The sequence below is a fragment of the Recurvomyces mirabilis genome (genome assembly GCF_035927965.1).
Source record: "Recurvomyces mirabilis strain CCFEE 5264 chromosome Unknown scaffold_9, whole genome shotgun sequence".
Lineage (NCBI taxonomy): Eukaryota > Fungi > Ascomycota > Dothideomycetes > Mycosphaerellales > Teratosphaeriaceae > Recurvomyces > Recurvomyces mirabilis.
In genome coordinates, this window is record NW_027041943.1 from 718,885 (window position 1) to 735,797 (window position 16,913).

General features: G+C 54.0%; 7 protein-coding genes across 7 annotated transcripts; 3 read left to right on the plus strand and 4 right to left on the minus strand.

The window, feature by feature from the left end:
• Window positions 1–863: 863 nt before the first annotated feature.
• On the plus strand, window positions 864–1,706 carry LTS14_004307 (uncharacterized protein; the record flags this gene model as incomplete). The annotated part of the gene is made up of 2 exons (XM_064837009.1): window positions 864–1,311; window positions 1,387–1,706. 2 exons carry the CDS (start codon window positions 864–866, stop codon window positions 1,704–1,706), a joined length of 768 nt encoding a protein of 255 aa, XP_064695642.1.
• Window positions 1,707–2,184: 478 nt separating this feature from the next.
• LTS14_004308 (uncharacterized protein) lies at window positions 2,185–3,154 on the minus strand (the record flags this gene model as incomplete). Its single annotated transcript, XM_064837010.1, has 2 exons — window positions 2,185–3,012; window positions 3,080–3,154. 2 exons carry the CDS (start codon window positions 3,152–3,154, stop codon window positions 2,185–2,187), a joined length of 903 nt encoding a protein of 300 aa, XP_064695643.1.
• Window positions 3,155–4,007: 853 nt separating this feature from the next.
• Window positions 4,008–4,916, plus strand: HCR1 (Translation initiation factor 3 subunit J component; the record flags this gene model as incomplete). The annotated part of the gene is made up of 2 exons (XM_064837011.1): window positions 4,008–4,837; window positions 4,901–4,916. The coding sequence occupies 2 exons, from the start codon at window positions 4,008–4,010 to the stop codon at window positions 4,914–4,916; spliced, it is 846 nt and encodes a 281-aa protein (XP_064695644.1).
• Window positions 4,917–5,347: 431 nt separating this feature from the next.
• Window positions 5,348–6,367, minus strand: PRE4 (Proteasome subunit beta type-7; the record flags this gene model as incomplete). The annotated part of the gene is made up of 2 exons (XM_064837012.1): window positions 5,348–6,268; window positions 6,338–6,367. 2 exons carry the CDS (start codon window positions 6,365–6,367, stop codon window positions 5,348–5,350), a joined length of 951 nt encoding a protein of 316 aa, XP_064695645.1.
• Window positions 6,368–6,905: 538 nt separating this feature from the next.
• Window positions 6,906–12,322, plus strand: CHC1 (Clathrin heavy chain; the record flags this gene model as incomplete). Its single annotated transcript, XM_064837013.1, has 7 exons — window positions 6,906–6,984; window positions 7,046–7,198; window positions 7,283–8,710; window positions 8,774–11,154; window positions 11,206–11,399; window positions 11,457–11,907; window positions 11,966–12,322. The coding sequence occupies 7 exons, from the start codon at window positions 6,906–6,908 to the stop codon at window positions 12,320–12,322; spliced, it is 5,043 nt and encodes a 1,680-aa protein (XP_064695646.1).
• Window positions 12,323–12,654: 332 nt separating this feature from the next.
• ADE17 (bifunctional phosphoribosylaminoimidazolecarboxamide formyltransferase/IMP cyclohydrolase) lies at window positions 12,655–14,507 on the minus strand (the record flags this gene model as incomplete). Its single annotated transcript, XM_064837014.1, has 2 exons — window positions 12,655–14,423; window positions 14,480–14,507. 2 exons carry the CDS (start codon window positions 14,505–14,507, stop codon window positions 12,655–12,657), a joined length of 1,797 nt encoding a protein of 598 aa, XP_064695647.1.
• An 804-nt stretch (window positions 14,508–15,311) lies between these two features.
• On the minus strand, window positions 15,312–16,508 carry LTS14_004313 (uncharacterized protein; the record flags this gene model as incomplete). Its single annotated transcript, XM_064837015.1, has 1 exon — window positions 15,312–16,508. One exon carries the CDS (start codon window positions 16,506–16,508, stop codon window positions 15,312–15,314), a length of 1,197 nt encoding a protein of 398 aa, XP_064695648.1.
• Between the last annotated feature and the right edge of the window lie 405 nt (window positions 16,509–16,913).

Below are 16,913 nucleotides of genomic sequence, written 5' to 3' on the forward strand. Positions count from 1 at the left end.
GCTCTCGTTTGCTCGGTCTGTTAGGGAGATGCTCATGCAATCCCCTATGGCACGATGCTATCGACAAATGTCGGTACGACAGTATTGGTAAGGTCTGACCAAAGTACCTACGCAGTTTCTACAAGCATTTGCTGATATTTGTCGGATCAAAGTGAGTCTGTATGCATCTGCTGTCAGTTGTCTTTCATCGAGACCAGCAGGCAAAGCACAAGCTTCTATCACGTCATGTAGCTCGACCGTCAGCAAGCACGATGTACCACAAGCTCTCTTACGCCCGCCAGCGTCCGGCTGCAGCTCTTCTGTGTTCCCACCAAACTCACCTTCCACCCTCAGCTTCTGGTGGAAAGGGGGGCCTTTCTCTATTACGTCGTCATTCAGAATGTGAATCATAAGGAAACGCTGCATGTGGTAGCTTCATGCTTGAAGGCACGCGGTGGAGATCTGGCGGAGGGTGCCCCAGACCCGTATGGAACAGTCACCAATCATATCAGCTTGGTCATTGGTAAGGTACGCTTGTTCCTGTTGGTTGTATGAGCTGACATCAGCCTCGCAGGTTCCTTTTTTGCACCCCTCGCTCAGCCTTCTGGTCCAAGTGTTGCCTGGCTGCCCATACAGCACAAGGCTGAAAAAGCCCTTGGTTTGCAGCGACTAAGATCTGTCACTATATTCTTTGGTGATGCTGTAGCCGACGGCCCAAACTCCGAATCATCGAGCTTTCCGACCTTAGTCTGGGAAGTCGTTGACGCCGGAAGCAAGCCACTTGGACTTTTGAAAGATTTGAGCGAAGAAGGCTGGTTGAGGAACCCCGATTGGAAGGTGCTTCCTCCAAGTATTCCTTGGTTAGCCATGCATACCGCTAAGTCATGGAGATGACTGCTGATTTGTATCATAGGTGGGGTCAACCCGGCGATGAAGGCCGGCGTGAAAATGAAGTCACTATACGAGAAGCGCTGGCGAAAGGCTTTGCTTCCGATCTTGACCGGTCCCAACGAGTCGTTACTCTCACCAACCCTAACCAAGCCATCGATACTGGAGGTGTGTATGGCTTTACGGCTGGAATTGCCAGACAACAGGGCGGTGTACTACTGGCCAATCCTGGAATTCAAGGAGTAGGAGAGCATAACAACGTATCGATGGAGGAAGATGCAAATTCCCAGCAAGAAGATGATTACGACGAGCTCTACAACGTTACACCTCCTGGACAAGCACATCCGGTCTCTCGACCTCTTCAACCTCTTCTGACGGTTCTCTCCCCTCACCCTGGTCGTGAAGGCTTGCCTGGGCTTGCCTACCCCTCCCTCACCCCGCCGGGTCAGTGGCAGTCTCTCTTCCGTAGTCCAATCAATGACGATATCCCGTAAATTCCTGGCCTCACTCCCCTCCCAGGCCAATCAAGCAGCGTTGGATCAGCTCAGATTGGCGACAATCGTGATCACACACCGTCAGGTCAAGGCTATGGTGTTGTAGGGCCGTCCAACACAGATCTGGCAGCAGCCATGCCCGCGGGAGCAACAGGCGGCGACGGTGCACATACTCAGACAGCGGGCTTGCTTCGGCCCATGGAAGACTATCAACTTCAACTCCTGACAGCGTTAGGCTCGGAGCGGTATGCACCCATGATGGAGGGCAACATTGACGGCAACTGCCGAGGCGAAGAGAAAGCTGGAGACGGAACTGGGGAGGAGCGGAGTGGATCCTTACAATAATAAGTGGCAGCGTTGTAGCACGGAGAACTCGGATTCCAGCATCGAGGTGATGATTCGTTCCGGGGGTTTAGCATGGATGGATACTGACCAGACAAGCGACCCACGCTCGATGACGTCGACCCACATCCTCTTCCGCGGTCCATCATTGCCCAATTCACAGGAATCAGCCACGGTGCTGAAAGGGAGCAAGCCCAGAAGAGGTCGCCGCTGGCTCCTCTGCCCGAAGCAAGGCAGCTCGTCCGGCCCTCGGAAGTGCTTCCAAAACTGCTCGTATTCGGCTCGATCCGGGTCTTGGGACCGCGAGTCAAGCCAAGACTTGGGTGAGCAGAGCCCGGGGGTGCGGACGGAAGTGGTTCGATCAGCGTGTTGAAGACGACATGCGCTTGCCTGTACCTCGCCCTGTGTCGTTATGCAAAGGGACCATATTCCTACTCCGAGATCAGGACCCATTTCACCGCGTGGCTCCGAATCATAAATGTCATCGCTGATCAAGTCGACTCTTCCTCCCACCCGTACTCCTCCCAGGCGTGCCATTCTTACTCCCGGCCCCATCACCACTTCCACCGCCATTCGCACCCTCATTTTTCCCCCTAGCCCCTACAAACTTCAACTCCTTCCTCTCACCCTTCAATTTCTTCTCCCTCCTCTCATTCCCCCTAACCAAATCCTCCACACCCCACCCCTGCGGCCAAACCCCCGGCACACCCCCCACCTCAGCCGGGATCGCACTCGCATAACTCTCCTCCCTACTCACGCCCGCAAACTCCATCAGCTTAGGCAATAGCCCCGGGTTTCGCAGAGACGAGGAATCCTGTAATCGTTGGTTGAAGTGAACGCCTTTCTTCTTTAGCGCGAGGAAGTGCTCGAATTTCTTGGTGCGAGCGGCCAGGGCTGCGGCTGCTTCGCTGTTGGGAGGAGGTGTGGGTGGTTCGTCGGGGATGTCGAAGTTGGGGATGGGTGGCATGGTGAGGTTGCGGATGAGGAGGCGTTCGGTGGTGTAAGGTGAGGTGGGGCCCGAGGTGGGTGATGTGGTTGTGGTGTTGTCGTCTACTGGTGGTGCTGGAGATGGGCCTGGGCGTGGGCCTTGCTTGTTGTGATCCGGTCTTGGTGCTGAAGCTGAAGCTGAAGCTGCCTCGCGAGCTGTAGATGACTTCTTCTTTGGGGCATCGTTGTCGGTAGATGGAATGGCGGTATGCGCTTCGACATTGTCAGATCCTGTTCTCCTCACTTCACCAAGCCCAGGCCTCTTACCGCTGATATCTCCTCCCGCTTGCTGCAATGCTGCATCGTTGTCAAGTCTTGCTACCTGGCGTGCTCATATGATTAGTAGTGCATCTGTGCCTAGTAGTCGAGGTTGTATAGCAGCATCCTACCTTGGCCGGCTTCTCTGGTCTAATATCATCGACTTCTTCCTCGTCGCTACTGCCGTAGCCTACAAGCGCACTCATGTCTGCAGTAACAAAGAACGACACTGACTGACGGAGTTGTTATGGATCATGCAGGTACCACGACTTTCTCGCAATATACTGTATCATGGTCCGTGCAAAGATATGCACGAATTCGTCATCTGCGATCGATTTACATAGACAAAAGCATTCACTATTTACACGACCCTTTCACATGATATCACCCGTCCGGCCTTGACTTCGGCTAGGTAGAGACTGTACAGTATGTCCATCGCGCAAGGTCTCCCCAGCACGCAAGCGCCTCAGCAGCAATCTGCCCCTCCGCCATGCTGCCCAACGTCGTCCAACTAAAATATGACTCACATTAGACATTCTCCCCAATGCCCATCTCTCCAGCACGTGGCGTGGCGAATATGCAAGATGCATGCAGTGGGAGGGACTACATCAGACTACAGCAGACTACAGCAGACTATATCATCACCGGACATGTTCGCGCCAACGCCCGATTGCGTGCATTTGCAGTAGAAGGGGAAGAGGGAGGCGAATCAGAAGTGAAAGCGCGTGTGTGACACTTTCGAGCGCCCCACTTCCGAACTCGGTCGCCCGTCCAGCCGTTTGTTCACGATGAATGATTTACTCCCTTTTCTGACTCTCACGCGGCTGTGCGCATCTCATCCTGACTTTGCTTGCGCCCTTCACCTCTTCCACACATACCAGCGACCGTATATACCGCGCCTCACATACAGCCAACATTCACCAAAAGACGAACACGCCACTATCTCACGCTTCCGCACGTCATCTGCCGATCACCACGAATTACAACCACTAGCCTGATACACGCACACATAACCATAAGACAGAAGTACGACGCGACAGACAAAGATTAACCGCAATCATGGCTCCCTCTAAAGCCCCAGCAACGAGCTGGAGCGACGAAGACAGCGACTCCAGCGCCTCGGATGCGCCCGCCGTCTCAGCCCCGGTGGTGCGACGTGGCCGCTTCGAAGACGAGGAGGAAGAGGAAGTCCTGGACGACTGGGAGGAAGAGGAAGACAGCGAGGTCGAGCGCGAGAAGGCCAAGAAAGCCGCCGCAGTAAAAGCCACAGACGAAGCCAAGGCGAAAGCGGCGAAGAAGTCTAAGAGCCAACGCATCGAGGAGCACATTGAAGAGAAGCGGAAACAGAAGGATTCCCTTCTCGAACTGGATAGCGACGACGAAGACGACGACGACGCGACCCGACGAGCACGCGCGCGAGCGAGCGAGAAGGAAGCCGATCTCGAAGTAGCCGGCGACCTCTTCGGCGGCGTCGGTGGCGTGAATCCTAACCGCGGCGCCAAACCCGTCACCGTCCTCTCCGACGCCGACTCAAGCAACGCCATCGACCTCTCCAACCTCCCCCTCTTCTCCCCCACCACGCCCCAACAATTCCACGACCTGCGGGAAACCCTCACCCGCCTCCTCACAGCCAACGCCAAAAAGCCACAGTACGCGCTCTTTCTTCCTGAATTCACGAAAGCGCTATGCAGTGGATTGAATGCAGAGCAAGTGCGGAAGATCGGCGCGGGATTGAATACTCTGTCCAACGAGAAGATGAAGGAGGAGAAGGCGGCGGAGAAGGGGGGCAAGAAGTCCAAGGCGGCCAAGACGAAGACGAGTTTGGTGGCCAATAGGGATGTGGGGAGGAGTGCGGATACGGCGCTTTATGATGATGGGGGGCTTGATGAGTGAGTTTTCTTCTTCTTTATCCTTTATGTGGTGGGATGGGCTCAGCTGACCTTTGATTTTAGTGGTGATTTTATGTGAGACACGAACTGTGAAACGAGGTTGAAGGAGATATCATGGGCCGAGGAATGATGGCTTCTCCTCGCATGAAGTCGGATCGTGGACTGGTGCCGTGGCAAATTCCTTTTTCTTTCTCAGTTTTATGGATCGGGTTATGGATGGGTCTGGCAACGGGCAAAAACTGCAGCTTAGCGTTCTTCTTCTCCATAGTTTAGAGGGCAGAGCAATGAGCAATTGATTTTGAGGATTGATGATTTATTCTTCGTACAGCCTCATGCTTGTGTTGTAGTATAGTACAGTTCTGCTGTCATGCTTCGCTACGCCCGCGAATCCCATGGCATTCCTTTCGCATCACACACGGAACGTGGACGACTCGGATCTTTTTCCCCACAACCTAGCGGGGATCGTCTCGCCAAAGCGCCTACTGCATACGATGCCCCTTGGTGATTGATCTAAACAGTCTGCGTCCCATACCCCTTAATCCCCTCAGCAAACGCCCAACTCTCCCCTTCCAACTTGATATTCTCCTGCAAATCCACGCCCTTCCCATCAATCACACACAGGGAATACTCATTCATACTCCGCGCGTCCCGGTAAAAAAGCACTTTCATGCACTTCTTCACAATCTCCACCGCCTCCTCTCGACTCAACTTCGCCGCGGCCGCTTCGTCGGGCACGGCCCGTCGCATTATTGGGACGGCGAGGTGGGCGCCGAAGCCCGTGGCGAGGGTGGGGGAGCTGTAGGTTGTTCCTAGGAGGTCGGCGTAGGCTAGGTAGGGGATCGGTTTGCGGGAGGGTGCTGGGCCGGTGGGTTTAGAGGTGGTGGTGTCTTTGGGGGATGATGTTGATGTTGATGGTGCGGGTGGGGGTGGGGTGGTGAGGCCGGCAACGAGGATGGCGTTCCAGAGGGGGTTGAAGTCCGAGCGGCGTTTGTAGAGGACTTTGCTGAGGTAGGTGTGGAGGTTTTTGGCGTCCAATATTGCCTTGTGCTTGTCTTCACCTCCCTCTCCGTCCGCTGTTGCTGCCGGAGCCTCACCGTCATCCTCTTCCGTTGTCGCTGCGCCACTGTAATTCTCCTGCACGTCTAGACTGTTTAATAGGCGGTCGAGATATTGCATATCGCTCACATCACCCCCGAACCCGACCACGGCTTTGCGGTTGAACGGTTTCAGGCGTTTGACGTCGGTGAAGCGGGCGAGGGAGCCGTATGAGGCGAGGTTGTCGGCGGCGAGGACTACTCCATCCTTGAACTTGAGTCCGAGGACTGATGTGCCGGTCACGACGGGTGATTGGGTGTGGGTTGTCGGGTGGGTGTTGGCGTGGGTTTGGGGGAGGTAGGAGTGGTCGTAGGCGCCGTAGATGTCGTCACGGGGCTGTTAGGTATCATGTTAGTACAATGGGTCGAGAATGCAACACTTGTGATGCTCTTCGGTGATACTAACTCTACCCCAGGCTTGAGGGAGGTGGTTCATCGTTGTGGTATATGTGCTGTTGCGGTCGAGTTTGTTGTTGGTCCTCCTCACACGGAATTGCTGTCGGTAGATTGGTGGCAGTGGCGGATGGGATGTGATTTGAGGATTTGCTCGTGTGATATGATGATGGAAGCACTGAAGTAGCTTCAGGCGACATCAGACGCGCGAAGCTGTACGGGCCCTCCCGCGATATGGACGGGACCCGCCGCAACGATGATCCGACGCAAGCTGGCAGAGGTTCCGCGCGTGCTGGCTGCTGCTCGTCACTTTCGACATGGGTTGATTGGGGAAACAATCCAGCTCCTTTTCCATTATCACCACCAACCTCTAATACACCGTTCCCATCACGCCGTCACGACTCTCATACGCTCCTTCAGTGCGCAGTCAACACCACTGCGATTCTTGCGCCAACTTCCGGCGGTCTCGAGCGAGGGTATTGAGACCCGCAAATACGTTCGCCTGGCAGGCATTGCGCACGCGGGAAGGCAGAAACGTGACTTCATGAGAAGAGCTTGGGCGATACATACACTCTTCAAATATGGCGCCGCTACCCATCAAGTTCACGGAGCTGTTGCAGCTTAGTTCGATCGGTGTACAGGTAATCATCAATCAAAACTGTTGGTAAAGTGGTTAAGGATGGAAAGCTGACGGAGACAAACAAACAGCAACAATCAATAGGCTTCAACTCCTGCACACTCGAATCCGACAACTTCGTCTGTGTGCGACAGGTACAAGAAGGCAATGCACAGCCTGAGGTGCTCATTGTCAACCTCAAAAATGGCAACAATGTTATGCGGCGGCCGATCAAGGCCGATAGTGCCATCATGCATTGTAAGAGCCATCCTCATGCTTTACTCCATTCTTGTCACGCTATGCTGTTGATGGGATGTGAGAGCGCTGACTGATAGCTCACAGACAATCGCGAGATCATCGCCCTGAAAGCCGGCGGCAAGACCCTCCAAATCTTCGACCTGGCGGCCAAGAGCAAGATCAAGAGCACTACCATGAGCGAGGATGTGGTGTTTTGGAAATGGTTCAACGAGACATCGCTCGGCCTTGTTACTGACACCGGCGTCTATCACTGGAACATTTTCGACCCTGCACAAGTCGCACCACAGAAAGTCTTCGATCGCAACCAGAACCTCTCTGGCTGCCAGATCATCAACTACCGCGTCAGCGACGATGATTCGTGGATGGTTGTGGTGGGCATCTCACAACAGCAGGGCCGCGTGGTTGGCAGCATGCAGCTCTACAGCAAGGTGAGAGGCATCAGTCAGTCTATCGAAGGTCATGCTGCTGCCTTTGGGACCTTTCGCATGGAGGACGCGCCGGCGGACACCAAGCTGTTCACTTTTGCGAACCGTGGAGCATCTGGCGCAAAGCTACACATCGTGGAGGTCGACCACCAGCAGCCAAACCCGGTATTTCAGAAGCGTGCAGTGGACATCTACTTTCCAGCGGAGGCGACAAACGACTTCCCGGTGGCTATGCAGGTGTCAAGCAAATACAAGGTCATCTATATGGTCACCAAGTACGGCTTCATCCACATCTACGACCTCGAGACCGGCACGACCATATTCATGAACCGCATTTCGAGCGACACGATCTTCACGACCACGGGCGACTCGGAAGGCGCGGGTATCGTTGGCGTGAACAGGAAGGGCCAGGTGCTCGCTGTGAGTGTTGACGAGAGCACGATCATCCCCTATCTTCTGCAGAATTCGGAGAATGCGGAGCTGGCATACAAGCTGGCGTCAAGAGCAGGTCTTCCGGGAGCGGACAGCCTATACCAGCAGCGATTCGAGCAGCTGCTCAACCAAGGCGATTACCAGAATGCCGCAAAGACTGCTGCGAACTCTCCACAAGGTTTCCTCCGTACACCGCAAACGATCGAGCGCTTCAAGTCGGTACCCGCGCAGCAGGGTCAGCTCTCGGTCATCCTCCAGTACTTCGGCATGCTCCTCGACAAGGGCAAGCTTAACCAGCACGAGACTCTAGAGCTCGCGCGACCAGTCCTGCTGCAGAACCGCAAGCACCTCCTCGAGAAATGGATGAAGGAGGGTAAGCTAGGATGTTCCGAGCAGCTGGGTGATCTGGTACGGGTGCACGACGTTGCGCTCGCGCAGCAGATCTACCAGGAGGCGGGTGCGTCGCAGAAGGTGATCGCTGCTATGGCCGAGTCTGGGAGCTTCGATCAGATCTTGCCATACTCGAGGAGTGTGGGGTATACGCCTGATTTCAACGGACTATTGCAGCACATCGCGAGGGTCAACCCTGAGAAAGCTGCCGAGTTCGCAACTAACATCGCTCGCGAAGATGCGTCTCTGATAGATGTCGATCGGGGTAAGTAAAACATCAGTGTGACCCATACATGAGACATTGATGAATTCTGACCATAAATTTTAGCTGTCGACATCTTCCAATCCCAAGGCATGGTTCAGCAAGCAACGGCCTTCCTACTGGATGTGCTTCAGGCAGACAAGCCTGAGCAGGCACAATTGCAGACACGGCTTCTCGAGATGAACCTGACCAACGCACCGCAAGTCGCCGATGCCATCCTGGGTAATGAAATGTTCCACCACTACGACCGCGCGAGAGTCGCACAGCTCTGTGAGGGTGCCGGACTCATGACTCGAGCCTTGGAGCACTACGACGATCCTGCTAGCATCAAGAGAGTCATCGTGCAGACCGACAAGATCGCCGAGGACTACCTGATCACATACTTCGGCCGCCTCACCGTTGAACTCGCCCTCGAGTGTCTGGACGAAATGCTCAAGGTTAATATCCGCCAGAACCTCCAGGCCGTCATCAATATTGCCAAGAAGTACTCGGATCTCTTCGGGCCAACACATATCATCGATCTGCTGGAGAAGTACCGGACTGCTGAGGGCTTGTACTTCTATCTGGGAGGCATCGTCAACATTAGTGAGGATAAGGATGTTACGTTCAAGTATATCGAGGCTGCGACCAGGATGGGACAGCTGCAGGAAGTTGAGAGGGTGTGTCGGGAGTCAAACGCATATGACCCGGAACGCGTGAAGAACTTCCTGAAGGAGCAGAAACTGACTGAGCAGCTCCCACTCATCATCGTCTGCGACCGCTTCAACATGATCCACGACTTGGTCCTTTACCTCTACAAGAACCAGCAATTCAAGTCCATAGAGGTCTACGTCCAGCGCGTCAACCCGTCTCGGACACCCGCCGTCGTTGGCGGCCTTCTCGACGTCGACTGTGACGAAAACATCATCAAGGGCCTTCTCAGCTCTGTTTCGCCGGAGTCAATACCGATAGACGAGCTCGTGTCAGAAGTCGAGTCGAGGAATCGATTGAAGCTGCTCCTGCCATTCCTGGAGAGCACGCTAGCGGCTGGCAATCAGCAGCAAGCTGTTTACAATGCGCTGGCCAAGATCTACATCGATTCGAACAACAACCCGGAGGCTTTCTTGAAGGAGAACACACTCTACGACACGCTTGAAGTCGGCAATTATTGCAAGGCTCGCGATCCTAACCTGGCTTTCATTGCATTTTCGAAGGGTCAGAATGATCTGGAGCTCATCAACGTCACGAATGAGAACAGTATGTTCAGACAACAGGCACGATATCTTGTGGAAAGGAGCGATCCGGAGGTATGGAGTTACGTGCTCTCGGATAACAACATTCATCGCCGTTCTCTGGTTGACCAGGTCATCGCCACTGCCGTACCAGAAGCGCAGAATCCCGAGCCGGTCAGCATAACTGTAAAAAGTTTTATCGATAGTGATATGCCTCTGGAACTTATTGAGCTGCTCGAGAAGATTGTGCTCGAACCATCTTCTTTCAGCGACAATGCTAACCTCCAGAACCTGCTTATGCTCACAGCTGCCAAATCAGACAAGGGCAGGGTAGCTGGATACATTCAGCAGCTTGATGCATACAGTCCTGACGACATCGCGGCGCAGTGCATTGAAGTTGGCATGTTCGAGGAGGCTTTCTTGATCTACAAGAAGGCCAACGAGCACTACAAGGCCTCCGAAGTCCTCGTCGATCACGTCGTCAGCATTGACCGAGCACAAGAGTACGCTGACCAAGTCGACCTCCCGGAAGTCTGGAGCCGAGTAGCCAAGGCCCAACTTGATGGCCTTCGCATCACGGACTCCACCGAGAGCTACATCCGCGCTCAAGACCCATCTAACTTCCACGAAGTCATCGAAACCGCCACCCACGCCGGCAAAGACGAGGACCTCATCAAATACCTTCGCATGGCCCGCAAGACCCTCCGCGAACCCGCAGTTGACACCGGCCTCGCGTTCTGCTACGCCCGCACAAACCAACTCCCCGAGCTCGAAGAATTCCTCCGCGGCACCAACGTCGCCAATATCGAGGAATCCGGCGACAAAGCCTACGCAGAGGGCTACCACGAAGCTGCCAAGATCTTCTTCACCTCCATCTCCAACTGGGCGAAACTGGCTACCACCCTTGTGCATCTGGGCGACTACCAGGGCGCGGTGGAGTGCGCTAGGAAAGCGAACAGCGTCAAGGTGTGGAAGCAAGTCAATGAAGCGTGTGTGGAGAAGAAAGAGTTCCGGCTTGCCCAAATTTGTGGCTTGAACTTGATTGTGCATGCGGATGAGTTGGCGGATTTGGTGAGGCAGTATGAGAGGAACGGGTATTTTGATGAGTTGATTTCGGTCCTTGAGGCCGGGTTGGGCCTAGAGAGGGCGCATATGGGCATGTTCACTGAGTTGGGCATTGCGCTCAGCAAGTACCATCCTGAGCGGGTGATGGAGCATTTGAGGATTTTCTGGGGCGTAAGTGGAATCTCTCCTCTTTATATCAGACATGGCTGACTTGCATTGTAGAGAATCAACATTCCGAAGATGATTAGGGCTTGCGAGGAAGCACACTTGTGGCCAGAGCTCGTTTTCCTCTACACGCACTACGATGAGTTCGACAACGCCTCCCTTGCTATGATGGAACGCGCCTCGGATGCCTGGGAACACCACACCTTCAAGGAGACCGTTATCAAAGTGGCCAACCTCGAGATCTATTATCGGTAAGTATTATCCGGCCACACCCACTGCTCCGAGATACACAACTGACCTTTCTTTAGAGCTCTCAACTTCTACCTCCAAGAACAGCCATCACTCATCACGGATCTTCTACAAGCACTGACGCCACGAATCGATGTCAGCCGAGTAGTACGCATGTTCGAGAAGTCCGACAACATCCCTCTGATTAAGCCATTTCTACTCAATGTCCAATCTCAAAACAAGCGAGCAGTCAACGATGCTATCAACGACCTGCTAATCGAGGAAGAAGACCACAAGCAGCTGCGAGATAGCGTGGAGAACTTCGACAACTACGAGGCGGTGGCGCTTGCACAGAGGCTGGAGAAGCACGATCTTGTATTCTTCCGACAAATCGCTGCCAGCATTTATCGCAAGAACAAGCGATGGGACAAGAGTATCGCGCTTTCGAAGCAGGACAAGCTGTACAAGGACGCTATCGAGACATCTGCTATCAGTGGACGATCAGAGGTTGTGGAGGAGCTTCTACGATACGTAAGTCATGGACACCACCAAGCTCTCCCAGTTCGTCAGACACTAACATGTATTACAGTTCGTCGACATCGGCAGCAAAGAATGCTACGTAGGCATGCTCTACGCCTGCCACGACCTCATCCCCATGCACACCGTCATGGAAATCTCATGGCGAAACAACCTCACCGACTTCACCATGCCTTTCATGATCAACTACCTCGCGCAACAAGCCGCTACCATCGAGACTCTGAAGAAGGATAATGAGGAGCGGAAGGCGAGAGAGAAGAGTGAGGGGAAGGGTGAGGAGGACACTCGACCGATTCTGGGCCAGAGTCGGTTGATGCTTACGCAGGGGCCGATGGGGAATGGGATGGGTGCGCAGCAGGCGCCGTACGCGCAGACTAACGGGACGGGTATGTATGGTGGGTTCAGATGAGGTGGGGATGAGGAGGAAGCACGTCTTGGGGTGAGGTGAAGCATGTATGTCTTGTTGTAGTGGTACGAAATCAGCGGGCAAGAATCAGGTTGCTTGCTTTTGATCGTCGGGTTTTCATGGCATCGTTGGCACAGAGCGAGAGCATGTTCATTTCGAAGCTGTATAATAAAGGCTAAGCTTGAGGTGTATCACTGCGACTGTCCATATTTCCTTCGCCGTGTACGTCGTGTTCACGTGATTTCTATCTAGGTCGTTCAGATGTTGAATCGACTATGCCTGCCCAAGCTTGCGGTCTGTTGTTGTATTCAATATTTCCTTCCATCATGAGCGCTTCAATGGTGGAACAACCGGGTATGCTGCTCAACAAAAGTGATACCCAACTCCTCGGCGGTCGAGAAGCAAGCCTGATCGTTCTGACTGCCTGTCGGCGCAGCGATATATTTCACGCCACTCCTACCGACCCTGTACACATTATCCGTGAACGGGAAGAAAGCATCACTACTAACAGCCACCTCGGACAATTTCTGCAACCACTCCTTCCTCTCCTCCTGCGTGAAGGGCTCCGGCACCTCCTCGAAATTCCTCTCCCAGTCTTCCCGCTCCGAGCCGGATGCAGGCACGATACCGGAGCAGAGGAGATCAATGGCGTTGCTTTTGTCGGCTCGCTTCGTGCCTTTCTTCCATTTGATGGCGAGGGCGCGCGAATGGAAGCGCATCCACCAGTTGTCTGCCTTGTCGCCTGCTAGACGGGTGCAGTGGATGCGTGATTGCTGGCCGGCTCCCAGTCCTATTACTTGGCCATTGAGAGCGTAGCAGACGGAGTTTGACTGGGTGAATTTAAGTGCGATGGTGGCGACGGTGAGATCTCGGAGGGCGGAGTCCGGGAGCGGTGGGCTTTCCTTTGGTGTGATGATCGAGTGGAATGTGCCGTGGGGTGTTATTTGCGCGTCGTTGCGGTGTTGTGTCATGTTCACACCATAGACTGTGCGGTGCTCTTGCGGAGGTGGGTTGTAGCTTGAGTCGATTTGAAGGACGAGGTATTTTGCTCCCTTCTTCTTCCGCAATATCTCGAGCGCTTCTTGCTGGTAACCAGGCGCAATTATGCCGTCGCTGACTTCTTTGCCGATGATCTTTGCGGTCGGTAGATCTACTTCGTGTGATAAAGCAATCACGTCGCCAAAGCTAGACATGCGATCTGCTCCTCGAGCCCGAGCATATGCCTGAGCGAGACTCGACTGGTCCAGACCTTCGATATCATCGACCATGTAGACCTTCTTCTCGACGTCGTTCAGGGGCACGCCGATAGCTGCGCCGGCTGGCGAGACGTGCTTGAAAGATGCTGCTGCTGGGTATCCTAATGATTCGCTGAGCTCCTTGACGAGTGGCCAGGCATTAAGAGCATCGAGTAGATTGATGTAGCCAGGCGAACCACTGAGCACCTTGAACGGGAGCGCGCGATCGGTCATGAAGGCCGAGGCTGGCTTCTGGTGTGGGTTCGTGCCATACCGCAACGTGAGCTGCTGGAGACCATCACCTGCATACTTCTTCCGGAAGAAGTCAGAGATCGCATTATCGTAGTCAGCAGTATGGGTGAATGCCTTTAGAGCATATAGCTGTCTCGTCTTGACCGTCACCTCGCCCTTCTCCAGCTCTTGCAAGAAGTCGTGGTAGTCTTCGGGATCGCTGAGGATGGTGACACGAGTATGGTTCTTGGCAGCCGCTCTGATCAAGGTCACACCACCAATATCGATCTCTTCGACTGCCTCGGGGATGGTCACGCCGATCTTGGCGACGGTGTCCTTGAACGGGTACAGATTGCAGATAACATAATCAACCTTGTTGATGTTCTGCTCGGCGAGATCTTTCTCGTCTGAGGCTAGGTCGCGGGCGAGGATGCCAGCGTGAACAGCCGGGTGCAGTGTCTTGACTCTGCCAGAGAGCATCTCCGGTGCTTTGGTGATGGCCGACACATCTTCGACTGGGAAGTTGGCTTCGCGGATGAGTTTCGCCGTACCTCCCGAAGCAAGGAGACGGATGTTCTGCTTCACAAGGCCTTTGGCGAGATCGAGAAGGCCGGTCTTGTCGTACACAGACAGGATGGCTACATTACAGACTATCAGAGGCCAGCCTGGAGTACGTTCTGCCATGAGGACTTACCGATCTTCTGCGACGTGCCGGAAGCCATTTTGTGTCAGCGGTGTATCTCCTCGGCTTTGAAAGCTCTACAGCTTGACAGATACTTTCAAGGGACAAGACCGACAGAGGTGTGGTGGTGCAATAACAGTCATCGTGTTCCTCCAAATTTCTCCCACAGCCCCACCCTGCAAACCACCAAACAACCCACGTCATCCGGCAGGTCTATCGTCTCAAGCATGCGAGACGGCACGCTAGCGAACCTTCTGTGCCCTCCATAACACCTACAGCAATACAAATTTAAGCTACAATACTGCATGTGCCGCTGAGCTTGCCACTAGTGACCAAGCCCGTGCAAGCCTCTTTCCGACTTCCACCTGTCAACGACAGGGTCTATGGTCGAAAGAAGACAACGGAAAGCTACATTAGCTGCATAAGAATGGATCTAGTCTGAATGACCTACAACGTTACTTCAAAGGCTGACCAGCTGAAGTCATAAAGCAGCGTTTACGTGGTCTTTTGAACAGCTATTGTCACCTTAGCAGGCACGGTGCAGGTCCAGCCGATACCCAGCTGAGACAGGAATTGATCAATCTAAGATCTCAGGAACTCCCATGGGCGGCGAGAAATCTTCTCTATCCTGACGGATCTGCCAACAATCTGATTCAACAATGCTATGCTGGTCGTCGCGCTGGAATGACACCGACCTCACAGCTACCGTGTGCTGAGTCTGACCTTCTGTTCTGGCTAGAAGCTCTGGGGCTAGCACGCGAGGCTTGCGCATGAGGACGTCGTTGACAGAATGCACCGTACTTGGTATCGCAGACATACCGCTATAAGAGCGACCGTGCTGGTCCTACACGTCTCTCGGAAGTAGCCTCCGCCCAATGTTACCAAAACACACTGCGCTCACGAACAAGACACTTGCGATCCAAGTTGCCACGCCCACAGATTCCTGGCTGAACACTCCAAGCACCAGTGCATCGTTCGCCGAGATACCCATGGTCCCATTAGAACCAATACCGCCATCTGCTCCAGCAAAGGCCTGCGTCTGCGCTGGTGGTGAGGGCACCATAGCAGGATTGATCCCCAAAAGTACTGCCGTGCCAACAAAGGAGACCAAAGTCGACATCGCAAAGCCAGCCGGCGAACGATCGAGCAAGTACCACAACGCTGGGTTTGCCAAGGCTAGCGTCAAAGATAGCTGCAAAGTAGAGTGCCAAGGCGTCTTGCGGATGGCAAAAGCAACGCCCACGAAAGCACCAATAGCTCTTACAACATCCAACCAGTCTCCCGAACCTCTTCCACTTTGTCTTGGCTGCGCGTCCATATCCTCGATATCCGAGTCGTCGCTCGAAGCAGACCACCATCTGTCCACCCATGGTAGAGCTTCGCCTAGCAGGACTCCAGCAATACCCCATGTAACCAAATACCATCCACTTTGCCTGTTCACGCCTTCCACTTTGACAGGAGCAATTTCTTGCTTGTCGTGCAAATGGCTGATCAGCACGCCGTACAGTGCGCCGATCCCGAATAGTGTGAACAGACGTGCTGCCAAGGGTACAAAATATCTCTTGAACCCTCTTCGTGGCCGTCGATGTGCTGTCGCAGGCGTGATTGTGCTTCGTCGTCTCCTCTTTAGATGTCCATTTGACGTTCGCTTCTCGGAGACATCGGGTAATTTCGTCCTTGTGAAGTCGAAAGATGCCTTGGGGCTGGTGTCGACGGGCGTCTCAGCACCGGTTCCCCATGGTGTGCTTGGCTCTTCGCGGTCCGTTGCATAGCCTGTAGGCTGATAGATCCCGAACAGAGTTGAGCTTGTCAAGTTGAGGATGCTCTTCGTGCGTGCTGGTGTCCCACTACCCTCAGTCGGAGCTGCTGTGCCCGGGCCTAATGTTTGTGAAGATGTTGGTTCGGACGGCGAAGAAGGTGTGCTCGAAGGCGCACTCGTAAGATCGAGCGGCTTGTTCCTAGGTCGTGTCTTGAGCATCATCGGTTCGCTCTCGTCGTCGCTGGTAATAGTGCTGCTGTTGTGGGAAGCAGGATGGCTCATGGTGCAGGCGATCACGCGGGCTTTCGGACAATTCTTGCTGGCGTTCGGCCTAGTGCCTTGGCTTCTTATGCGGCTGAAAGTAGGCGAAGATCAGACGATCGATATAAAATAGCGTTAAGGATGCAGAAATTGCACCAGTACACCTACATGAAAGATGCAGCAGCAGTAAAGCTATGTATATGTGAGGGAGGTGGTAAGCCGTCCGAGACAGTGGAGCCTTGCCGTCATCTCTTTCTGCTGTGGGATGGTTTGCAGACATGTGAACGAGGCTCGAGCTCCAGCAAAGGTTTCGGCTTCGGCTCGGAAGCAGGATTGGCCGTTTGCCGTCGCGAACTTTTCTTGTGGTTTGCATGTGACAGTAGAAAGTACATATGCATTGAAGATTTTCTATCACAACAATTGTCA